Below are 12,597 nucleotides of genomic sequence, written 5' to 3'. Positions count from 1 at the left end.
CTGCTGTATTCCTCTATTATACCAGTTTTCTATTTTGTATGAAGTTCGGTTATCCTGCTTAGTGTCCTGCTGTCCTTTGTGCTTTGTCGGCCAAGCACAGATCTCAACTTAGGAAAAAAAAGAAAGCAGGCAAGACTACTGCTCTATGCTGAACCATGTGGAAAAAGGATGATGGTGTTTTTTCCATGCCATGAGTGATCTTGGTGAGCATAGTTTATAGAGTTACATGTGGAATGTAATGAATAAAGCTAGTTCAGTTTGTTTGCTGGTGCCTTTATTTATTTATTTATTTTTTTACTTGGTTTTTCTCTCTTTTAAGAATCTGACATTTATAACCCCAATTCAAAAGAAGTTGGGATACTGTGTAAAATGTCAATAAAAACAGAATGCAATGATTTGCAAATCTCATAAACCCATATGTTCTTCACAATAGAACATAGAAAACATATCAAATGTTTAAACTGAGGAAATGCACCATTTTAAGGAAAAAATAAGGTAATTTTGAATTTCGGGGCAGCACCACATGTCAAAGTTGGGACGGGGGCTGGGAAAATAAGTGTTACTAAAAAGAAACAGCTGGAGGTTAATTGGCAACTGGTCAGTAACATGATTCGGTCTAAAAATCTTAGAAAGGCAGAGTCTTTCAGAAGTAAAGATGGGCAGAGGTTCACCGATCTGCGAAAAACTACATCTACAATTTTTGGAACAATTTCAGAATAACGTTCCTCAATGAAAAACTGTGAAGACTATGAATATCTCATCATCTACTGCACGTAATATCAAAGATTCCGAGAATCTGGAGAAATCTCTGTGCACAAGGGACAAGGGTGAAAATCAATATTGCATGCCCGTGATCTTCGGGCCCTCAGGCGGCACTGCATTAAAAACAAGCATGATTCTGTAATGGAAATCACTGCATGGGCTCAGAAACACCTCCAGAACTCGTTGTCTGTGAACACAGTTCGCCGTTCCATCCACAAATGGAGGTCAAAGCTCTATCATGCAAAGAAGAAGCCATAGATGAACGTGATCCAGAAACGCCGCCGTCTTCTCTGTGCCAAAGGTCATTTAAAATGGACTGAGGCAAAGTGGAAAACTGTTCTGTGGTCAGATGAATCGAAATTTTAAATTCTTTTTTGGAAACCATGGACGCAGCGTCTTCTAAACTAAAGAGGAGAGGGACCATGTGGCTTTATCAGCGCTCAGTTCAAAAGCCTGCATCTCTGATGGTATGAGGGTGCCTTAGTGCCTATGGAATGGGCAGCTTGCATGTCTGGAAAGGCAGCATCAATGCTGAAAGGTGTATGTACAGGTTTCAGAGCAACATATGCTTCCATCCAGACAACGTCTTTTTCAGGGAAGGCCTTGCATATTTAAGCAAGACAATGATAAACTACATACTGCATCTATTACAACAGCATGGCCTCGTAGTAGAAGGGACCGGGTGCCGATTCTGGCCGGCCTGCAGTCCAGACCTTTCACCAATTGAAAACATTTGGCGCGTCATGAAACAAAAAATCCGACCAAGAAGACCCAGGATTGTAGAGCAACTAGAATCCTGTATCAGACACGAACTCAACAACATTCCTCTCCCAAAACTCCAGCAACTGGTCTCCTCAGTTCCCAGACTGTTTGTTAAAAGAAGAGGGGATGCTACAGTGGTAAACATAGCCCTGTCCCAACTTTTTTGAGACATGTTACTGTCATCAAATTCAAAATTACCTGATTTTTTCCTTAAAATGGTACATTTCCTCAGTTTAAACATTTGATATGTTCTATTGAGAAAAAATATGGGTTCATGAGATTTGCAAATCATTCCATTCTGTTTTTATTTACATTTTACACAACTTTTTTTGGAATTGGGGTTGTACACGACCACTTCGCACCACATTAGGCATATATTGCAGGCTATATTTAAAATATCTGCATTCAGAGACATGTTTAACATGTGCTCCATGCTGACCAAAGTGTGATATTCTACAATATTTACACCTAGGTTTGCTTTGCTTACCATTTAGGTATGCATAAAAATGGTGTGTTGTATAGAATTTTTTATAGACTGCAGCAGATTTAGTGAGCTAGTCAGCAGCCCCTTGCTCAGTCAGGACTTTAGTGAAATGGCCTTGTTGGCATTTCTCGAATAATTTCTCAAGCTGTTCCTATCTATTTTTTATCTAACATAATCGATCTAAACGAGATAAAAATGTAGTACATCTTAAAAGGTAGGGTGAAATAGTTTTGACTTTGTCCTTGCAGTCTTTCAGTATAGAGCTCGCAAATTAAGCCATTCTTGCTACATCTTTTTTTTTGCTACATCTTTTTTGCTTCCGCCCTTGGGGGGGAAAAGCAAAACAAATGGCTTACTACAGTAAGCACAACCACCGAAGCCGACTCTCCACCCTGCAGATCTGCTGGGATCGCAGGCTCTCTTGATGAGTTCATGCTCCAGCATCACATTCTCTAGAGAACATGGCCTTGGGCTGTGGAGATAGCAGGAGCTGCTTTTAACAGGGCCTACACACTGACCTGTTTCCTTTGTCATCTATTGAATAAGCCTCACATCATTGAGACTTCATTGTCTACAGTTGTTACCAAGGAGAAATTGGAGAACTGAGTCCCTCAACCTTATAGTTCCCTCCACTAATATTGGCACCCTTGGTAAATATGAGCAAAGAAGGCTGTGGAAAAATTGTCTTTATTGTTTAACCCTTTGATCTTTTGTAAAAAAAAAAAAATAATAATAATAATAATAAAATCACAAAAATGCTCTAATGGATATGAAACAATTGCAAACAAAACATAGGTTTATCAAAAAAAATTTTTTGTTAAATATAGGTGTGCAACAAATATTGGCACCATTCTAGTCAATACTTCCCTTTGCCAAGATAACAGCTCTGAGTCTTCTCCTATAATGCCTGATGAGGTTGGAGAATACATGGCAAGGGATCCGAGACCGTTCCTCCATACAGAATCTCAATAGATAATTCAAATTTCGAGGTGGACTCTCCTCTTCAGTTCACCCCATAGGTTTTCTATGGGGTCAGGGGACTGGGATGGTCATGGCAAGACCTTGATTTTGTGGTCAGTAAATGATTTTTGTGTTGATTTTGATGTATGTTTTGGATCATTGTTCTGCTGGAAGATCCAACCACGGACCATTTTAAGCTTTCTGGCAGAGGCAGTCAGGTTTTCATTTAATATCTGTTGATATTTGATGGAGTCTGTGATGCCATGTATCCTAACAAAATGTCCAGGTCCTCTGGCAGAAAAACAGCCCCAAAATATTAAAAAGCCACCACCATATTTAACCGTGGGCATGAGGTACTTTTCCATATGTCTACCTCACTGTGTGCCAAAACCACCTCTGGTGTTTATTACCAAAAGCTCTATTTTGGTTTCATCTGAGCATAGAACCCGATCCCATTTGAAGTTCCAGTAGTGTCTGGCAAACTGAAGATGCTTGAGTTTGTTTTTGGATGAGAGTAGAGGCTTTTTTCTTGAAATCCTTCCAAACAACTTGTGGTGATATAGGTGACTTCAGATTGTAGTTTTTGGAGATTTTCTGACCCCAAGACACAACTAACTTCTGTAATTCTCCAGCTGTGATCCTTGGAAATTTTTTGGCCACTCGAACCATCCTCTTCAGTGTGTTGAGACGATATAGATACACATCCAATTCCAGGTTGATTCATAGCATTTCCAGTTAACTGGAACTTCTTAATTATTGCCCTGATGGTGGAAATGGCCATTTTCAGTGCATGTGCTATTTTCTTATAGCCACTTCCCATTTTGTGAAGCTCAACAACCTTTTGCCGCACATCACAGATATGTCAGCAGTCAAAGTGTTGGGTCTTGGCTTTCACTTCTACACTAAAACCTGCTGTCATAAGCTACTTCTCTGTTCTCTGGAGATGTACAACAGCATCTTGTGAGAGTTAAAGGATGAGAGCAAGAGGGTAGAACAGGTCAAGTCAGAGGAAGATATTTCCTTTAAAAAAAAAAAAAAAAATCATTACCACCCTCATGACATACGGGTAATCTGCAGAATTTTCAGGAGCGATTTTTGCAATAATCCAGATAATTCCAAACCTTCTCTTATACCTTTTATGGTCATTTCATGAAGCTTTTTGCTTTGGCACCCATGTAATGCCGAGACACGCAAAGCGCTGTTTGTGCAGATACAAGCTAACATTGTTGCCCTTTAAGCCGTGAATCACTTCACACACCAGTCGAGTCAAATCATTTCTCTGGTAATGAAATTTGGAAGCTTGCCATGCTGCTCATGACTGCGCAGTGTGCTATTATTGATCATGAACTCAAGTAAACTGTGCTGAGCCGCACTATACCACACCTATATGCCCTTATCGTATATTATAAAACATAGTTTTTGCTGGACCGATGAGTGGATCGGGCTGAAAGAGGGATTTTCACTCCCTGACTGACTGCCATTGCTGGAAAGAATGCAGAAAAATTGCCTGTGTAGCTATATCACATGACCAGTGGCATTGGCTGATGCTCAGCTTAAGGCTGTACAGCTTCGCTTCACATTTGCATTTCTATTCACTGCTTCTGAATTTCTGTTTGGTAATGTAACTGTTTTTTTTAAAAACCAGTGTGGAAAATATTTGGTGTCTCTGTTAGTACAGTCAAAACTTAAGAAGATATGCCATTTTAAACAGAAGTGTACTGATTTCTACTTTCTGCTCTAACTGCAGACAATGCTGAAGCAGTGGACTCGATATAGACTTCTGTACACAACCAAATACACCGTATCAGCAGTCTAGTGTTCAGTAGGTTTTAGCACCGTAATTCATCTTCTGGGATCTAGGACTGCTGGACTCTTAGATTTAATACAGAGGGCAGGATAAGTATGTATCAGATACAACCTTGAGTTAGGACTTTTAGATGTTTTAAGTGAAATTCTTTTGAACTGGTAATATTCAGAAGCATTGTCAGATCTAATTGCAAGATGATTCTGGTAAATTGTTTTCCTGGTAGAAGATGTATGTGAAATATTTTGAAATGTCTTTCTTTATCACAGTATATGATGATCAACCTATGCTGCAGACATGTTAATGTGTATTAATGTTGTTTCTACCCTACCCCAACAACCATTATGCTCATTATATGCTCATTTTTCCCAAGAATAGTCAAAAACCTATTTAATTTAAGGCGTTTGAAAGGTGTTTTCCAGCTGGTTCCCAACCCTCGTGCTGGAGTACTCACTGTCCTGCACCTTTTACACTTTTCCCTCCTATAACAAATGTGGTGACCTAATGAATATTCCTTTCTAAGTTGGTGTGTTAGAGCAGGAAAACATTCGAATGTGCGGGACAGAGGGTACTCGGGGAACCTGTGTGTTGAGGTATGAAATGGCTAGATTCCATCTCTCCGTGCTAAATTTTTAAACCAGTTTTACTTCATTATGTACACTGTTCCTAGACAATGTGAAAGGACCTGGGCTGTGTGCAGGTCATGGCAGAGTCAACATAATAGAAACCGTTCATGTCAGTTTGTGTGTCTTAAATGAGAATTTGGTGAAAACCAAAAGGAGTGCAAGAAATGTTAAGACTTTCATTGACCGATTCATTAGAGGAATTGTTGTTTTTATTTTAAAGTACTAAAAAAATCAAGTTATTTTTTACTGCTAGGTGTTAAACTACACTACATGGCCAAAAGTATGTGGACACCTGACCATCACACCCATCTGTGGTTCTTCCACAAACTGTTGCCACAGAGTTGGAAGCACACAGTTGTATAGAATGTGTTTGTATGATTTCCCTTCACTGGAGCTAAGAGGACAAACATGTCCCAGTATGACAACGCCCCTGTGCACAAAGCGAGCTCCATGAAGACATGATTTGCCGATCTTGGAGTGGAAGAACTTGAGTGTCCTGCACAGATCCCTGACCTCAACCCCATTAAACACCTTTGGGATGAACTAGAACACTGACTGCACCCCAGACCTGTGTGTTTGTAAGATTTCCCTTCACTGGAGCTAAGAGGACAAACATGTCCCAGCATGACAACGCCCCTGTGCACAAAGCGAGCTCCATGAAGACATGATTTGCCGATCTTGGAGTGGAAGAACTCGAGTGTCCTGCACAGATCCCTGACCTCAACCCCATTAAACACCTTTGGGATGAACTAGAACACTGACTGCACCCCAGACCTCCTCACACATCATCAGTACCCGACCTCACTAATGCTCTTGTAGCTGAATGATCACAAATCCTCACAGCCACGCTCCAAAATCTAGTGGAAAGCCTTCCCTGAAGAGTGGAGCTTATTATAACATCAAAGGAGGATTTAATCTGGAATGAGATGTTCAGCAAGCACATGAGAGTGTGAGGGTCAGGTGTCCACAAACCTTTGACAGTATAGTGTATTTATTCTTTATTGCGCAGTGCCTTTCTTTCTTTCTTTATTTATTTATTTTAAACTTGTTTCAGTGATTCTGGGATCATATTAGTTTAGTTATTTATAAGGCTTAAATAAATTATTGTAAAGGTGCATTATGTATAATTAGTCTTCTTTTGAAGCTTTCTAATGGTTAGACATTTGAATGATTTCAATTAGACTACTCCCTCCCCCACTTCCCCCAACAGGAGGCCCATCCAAACACGTCTGGAATGGAAGTCAGTTTTCCAAATGGGTTTTCTCAGCCACATAATACTTTTTTAAATCATGTTTTACATGATCATGATTTGCAGGTTATTTGTACAAGTAACGAATAAAAACCAAACCAACAAAAAAACTTGAGTGTTGCACCATTAAGTCATATTGCGATCAAATGAAGGTGAGAGGCACATATACGCACGTGCACTGCCTGCTTTTCTGATCCATGTGATTCATCTTTCATATGCATCAGGCAAATACTGCAAGAATAAAAAAAATTATAAAAGAAAAACTGTGTAGGAATTGATGCCCTGAATTTATAAAGTTCAACCCGTCAGACTGATTTAAAATGACTGTTGATTTGATCCGGACCCGGTTTGTTCTCGTGCCCTCAGGCTAAATCCGCTTACTATTTTTTTCCCCTCACTGGTTTGTCAGTTAGTTTAGTCAGTGATGTGTGGTAGTGATATCGTCCTCTCCTTTAAAAGAGACATGGAGAGTCACAGCCTGAAATCAAGGCTGCGTAATACCGTATTAAACAGCAAGTCCTGTAGTACGCCGCTATTCGTTGCTCAGGGAGTTGGGATGTAATCACAGATTCTCTTCTCGGAAAGCAGGAGCGCGCGCATTTGGCTCAGCCAGCAGGGTTTAAACGTGCATTTGTGAGACTTTGGAGGAGATTTGATGATGGAATTTAAACACTTGGAGGCGGTACAGGAATTTACAGACTCAGGACAATGCGGTAGAATAAAACTGCGCTCCTGTAAAATAACGTGGGGGAACTCTTTTCAGGTAACGCACTTGTTCTTAACATCAACATTACCTAGGAAGATGTTGTGAATGTTCTACTGATTTGGTGACTTTCACAATACAATTCACAGTAAATACTTTATATTCTGTTGTCTTTTTTTTTTCCCAGCAGGTTTTGTATTTGTTGCCTTTTTTATGTGCAGTAATTTATATGGAGCAAATGTGCATACTTCAAATGTTTAGCCATCCCATCCCAGACTTACTTGAACTGTAACTCGCTCTGTGTTCAGTGCTTTAAATTAAGGCTCTTAGGAGTTTTTCTGAAGAATATGACATCACATGTCATCAGTAGCCTATGTGGTAGAGAATATTTATGCACAACACATACAAATTATACAGTCATTAATATGCACAGCTCATTCATTGTTATTAATGTAGATGAATTAACTGAATAGATCAGATTATTGTTTATTTTTTTTTTTTTTTTTTGCCAAGAATAGATTTGGCCACTGGCTGTAGGTGACCCAGCAATGCTGCACTGCTCATGCTTGTGTGGGAGTTCTGTGCTGATGGATTAATACACTTGGGTAGACTTAAAGTGCAGTCGTTGCTTATCGTGCTGCGTGTTTACATAAGCAGGTGTAACGTCCTTAAAGCGTCAGGAAATTTTAAACGGGAACTTGCACTTCTGTTTTTCTGGAATTAGAAAGCCCTAAGCCCTTTCGGTAATTGCATTCATTACTGGGGAAAAAGTTGTACTGTACAAATAGAAGCATTGTAAATGCAGTGTTTCCTAGACATAGGTTATGTTTTAGATTCATGTCCTTATTTATTTATTTATTTTTACTTTTTTGATAGAAATTTAGTTCAGGTAACTTCAGAGTCAGTGCTGGAGGATGGAAAGAGAGCACAACAGCGATAACATAACACAAAACAGCAGGGAGAGAGAAGATCTATGTATGTATGTATGTATGTATGTGTATTTGTCACAGACACAAATCACACATCATTAAAAAATAATTTGTGTGTGGGGTGAGATGCACCTTTGGCTACTCTGACCAAAGACAGCCAACGACAAAGTCCTGGTATTTTGAGAAGTTTTTTCAGATGCTACAGAAACACTCATTCACGGCAATGATGTAAGCAGAACTTTTAGTAATATTCTTTGCTTGCATTCAGCTTTCGTTGGAGGACCTGGAGAACACGTTATTACAAGGTCTGACATGGAATTCAACCAAGATTTATTGGGATCATCTCATACAGTGTGGCGAGTAGGAAATTTTTAAGACCACTGAAATTTAAAAATAGCTTCAGTTGGATGTCACGTGGAATTATCTGACCCTGCTTGCTCTTTAGATTTGTATAGCTAAAACACTGGTACCTCACCTGAACTGGTTTGGTTCACATTCCTTAACCAGTCCTCAGTTTAGCTCACCCAACCCAATACTCCTCTCACGCAAGTGGCCAGACTTCCCACTCTGTCTGACTTGCTGACATCCGCATGCTTGAATTCACTTGTAAGTTCCAGTTAGGACAGTCCCATGAGGAAGCTGATTCGTGGCTTTTTAGGAAATGAATTAATTATTCTGTTAGTATATCTAATGGAAAAATCGCTTTGAGAAGAATTGCTGTAAATGTCAGGCCAGCGTGCAATTGTAACAGTCAGTGGATCATAGTAGCTGTAAGATGAGCTTGTTGAATGGCAAACAAAAGGCAAAAGGAAGGAAGACAAAGGGTAAGGGATAGTGTTTTTTTGCATTTGCGTGTGCATCACTGGCTGTGTCCGACAGGGGAAAAAACCCCGTCCTTATCCAGATTTAGCCATTTTTAGCATGCTTTATTGTGTTTATTGTGATTCAGAAGGAATGTAGGTGGCATTCAGGGTTGTACAAATGCTCTGTTTCTCTTCAACCTCACTGTATGGCGTTCAAGTATTCAAACAGCTATCACCTATAACTTCAGCTGGTCAGTCTCTCCAGTTTTACCAAAGCTCCTGGAGATACAAGGGCTCTGTCCAGACACTTGTGCACAGTGTCAGAATATGAATCTTAATCACTTTTTCCAAATTTTTCCTGATATTTCGATATCTTTTTGCTCTCAGTGTTGATTCTGCTACAATTCTGAGTGTCTAAAGCAGAGACTGCTGCCTCAGCTTCCTCTGCATAATTTATAGTGCATAGTGGCAACTGTGTGCTTTCTGCATTATGTTGTTAGTGGGTTTGTTTGTTTTTTTATTAAATAAACATTTTTATCTTTACTGCATGACAGTTCTGCTCTGCTACCATGACGACAGCATGGCAACAGGACGCGTCGCTCTTATCAGTCAGAATGCCGGGTGACCGATTACGGAGACCTGCTCTGTGTCTTCTCACACAGACCAGATTACTGTCTCTCAGATGAAAACAGGGTCATTCCTGTCCCAGATGAGCTCAAAACAGAGCATGTCTATACTAGCATTAACACCGTGCCTATAACAGTGTCTACACCAAGAGGGTCAAACTTAGAGATGTTTACTTTCCCTTTTCTTACCCAAAGCATGAAGTAATTAACTGATGAGTTGAAACAGGGATGTTAAATGAGTTGGATTGTTAGAGAAACGCTGTGGCCCTCTAGGTTTACACAACCACAGGCCACTTCACACCCTGTTCTCACTACACAGAGAACTGCTGAGAGCGCTCTTCTCGTTTCTCCCTCCCTCTCACTCCGCTTAGTCCCTAATTCAGTCTAATTCATCCTCTTTCTTCCCAGCAGCCCCCCCCCCCCTCATTTTCCATATTCTCTTCACTATTTTTTTAGTGGTATGTCTAAACAAGGCATTTCCAATCACAGGATTGGCTGTTATTGCTTTTGGTCAGGAAGTGGGGCAGTCCTGACTGCTGTGAATAGAACATACTATTCATCTACTTAATTGAGTGTGTTTGTTTTGGTTTCTTGAAAATGACCTGCTAACTGACCTCTCCTGTCCCACCACCCCATCTGTCTCTCCTCCTCCGTCTCTGCCCCTTGTCCCTCCCATTCTGCAGGTGGCAAACCCTCGCGTGGAGCTCACGCTGTCTGAGTTACAGGAGATGGCCACGCGGCAGCAGCAGCAGATCGAGGCCCAACAGCAGATCCTCGTCGCTAAGGTAACCCTCTCTTCTTTGATGAGCGCCGTGGGCAGTGAGCTTCAATCTGGAGATCAGGCGCAACTAAGCGGTGCTGGATCCTGCATATTGAGCCATGGATTCAGTGCTGTTTGAATCATGTTTATGTCCTGAAGCTAAGTTAAATTCTGTTCTTCAGGATTGTATGTTAAGATTGCAGGCAATAAGTAAGAGTAGCAATAAGATGTGTGTTATCGTTCCAGGTTAATATAGTCACTTACTGTGCAGTTTGGCTGAAGTCGATCTGTTAGGCAAGCTTTCACTAATAATGCATGCTGTTGGGGGAATATTTGGAGGCTTTCTACACTTTAATTTGCAGTTTATCAAGTGTCTACTCAAGGTGGTAATTGTCTAGTGGAGCTGGAGGTAATCGTCTACTTCAGGCGGCGCTTGAATAGAAGAAAGCTTTTGTGTGGGGCGTGTATTTTAAATGTGTGAGCTCATGTGCAGGATTTAATTTTCCCTCAGTGGTTGTTGACAGCAGCGAGTGCAGAGGTGATGAGCTCATCTCTGTTTACTGCTGCGGTGATGTTAGTGGCAAAAACTGCAGAGTAGCACACGAGACCAATCCGAGACCACACCATGCCAGTAATGTAGCAAACACGGTCGGTAATGTCCTGTATATGCTGCAGCAGGCATTTCTCACTAGCTCGAGCCAAATAGCTTCTAAGGATCTTGTTTTCTCGTTCAGAACAAAGACGCGAGGTGAGGGTGGAATCCAATGCTGCTTAAAGAGCGACATTAGTTCAGTACTAGCCGAATCTCTCGGAAGATAAAAGCGGAGTCTGTTTCCGATCTGTTGTCGAAGCAGCTGCAGATTGAGATTGGCTATTTTCCAGAGAAGGCTAATAAAGCTGTGAATGAAGTCAGTTGGTAGAAAGGCTCTGAAGACAGTGTGCTGGCAGTCACTGAGAGGCCACCACTGCCTGTGCTATATTTAGCTGTGTCACTCTCTGTGATGTGGTACAAGTCGCAAACAGAGTGCCACTACCGAACCACAACCCCCGCCCCCCCATTATTTTCAAATAACACAGTCTAGAGTGTGGTGTTCCACTTATACCACAGTGATTTGACAATGATTACAGCATATAATTAGTTAATGACTGCTTTTTAACGTTTAATAGTTAGAATTCATGTTGTGGAATGTCCCAGAGACAAGTTAGTTCCTGTTCTCATCTGTGTTATATTGCAGTAAACAGTCATTCTGCACCAGTCTCTCTCTCTCTCTTCCTCTCTTTTTCTCTCTCTGCTTCTCTCTCTCTCTCTTCCTCTCCCTGCCTCTCTCTCTGCCTCTCTCTCCCTGCCTCTCTCTCTTCCTCGCCAAAATTCTCTCTCTGCCTCTCTCTCTCTGCCTCTCCTAAACTCTTTCTCTCTCTCTGCCTCTCCTAAACTCTTTCTCTCTCTCTGCCTCTCCCACACGCTTTCTCTCTCTTCCTCTCTCTCCCAAACTCTCTCTTCCTCTCTCTCTCCCAAACTCTCTCTCTTCCTCTCCCTGCCTCTTTCTCTCTCTCTCTCCCTGCCTCTCTCTCTTCCTCTCCCAAACTCTCTCTTCCTCTCTCTCTCCCAAACTCTCTCTCTTCCTCTCCCTGCCTCTTTCTCTCTCTCTCTCCCTGCCTCTCTCTCTTCCTCTCCCAAACTCTCTCTTCCTCTCTCTCTCCCAAACTCTCTCCCAAACTCTCTCTCTTCCTCTCCCTGCCTCTCTCTCTCTTCCTCTCTCTCTCCCTGCCTCTCTCTCTTCCTCTCCCTGCCTCTCTCTCCTTGCCTCTTTCTCTCTTCCTCTCCCTGCCTCTCTCTCTTCCTCTCCCAAACTCTCCCTGCCTCTCTCTCTCCCTGCCTCTCTCTCTCCCTCTCCCAAACTCTCTCTTTCTCTCTCTCTCTCCCTGCCTCTCTCTCTTCCTCTCCCTGCCTCTCTCTATCTCTCTCAAGTACACACAGACATGTTGTTCCACCATGAAAACGGAAAGCGTACCTGAGACGAAGAGCACTTACAGCTTCGACTTTCAACCAACTTCACCACATCATTGACTTTTTAACAATTTATTTTTAGTCTTAGATTATTCGGAGTGTCTGCTGTATAAGCCCCTGT

The 12,597-nt window shown here is 41.4% G+C and overlaps 1 protein-coding gene across 6 annotated transcripts in view; it reads left to right on the top strand.

Moving 5' to 3' along the window:
• The window catches only part of ppp1r13bb (protein phosphatase 1, regulatory subunit 13Bb), a 57,736-nt gene that overhangs the window by 30,688 nt on the left and 14,451 nt on the right, over positions 1-12,597 (top strand). For 5 of the 6 annotated variants that reach the window (XM_053613625.1, XM_053613624.1, XM_053613628.1 and 2 more), the window contains one exon: positions 10,392-10,493. In XM_053613625.1, the coding sequence (XP_053469600.1) occupies positions 10,392-10,493 (102 nt within the window). Of the gene's footprint in view, positions 1-6,888; positions 9,104-10,391; positions 10,494-12,597 lie in introns of those variants that run through there. The other variant, XM_053613630.1, reaches the window with a different exon arrangement.

Source organism: Ictalurus furcatus, chromosome 25 (assembly GCF_023375685.1).
Source record: "Ictalurus furcatus strain D&B chromosome 25, Billie_1.0, whole genome shotgun sequence".
In the NCBI taxonomy this organism is placed as follows: Eukaryota; Metazoa; Chordata; class Actinopteri; order Siluriformes; family Ictaluridae; genus Ictalurus; species Ictalurus furcatus.
Note: the sequence above shows the minus strand (reverse complement) of the source record. Positions and strands in the feature narration are given on the sequence as shown.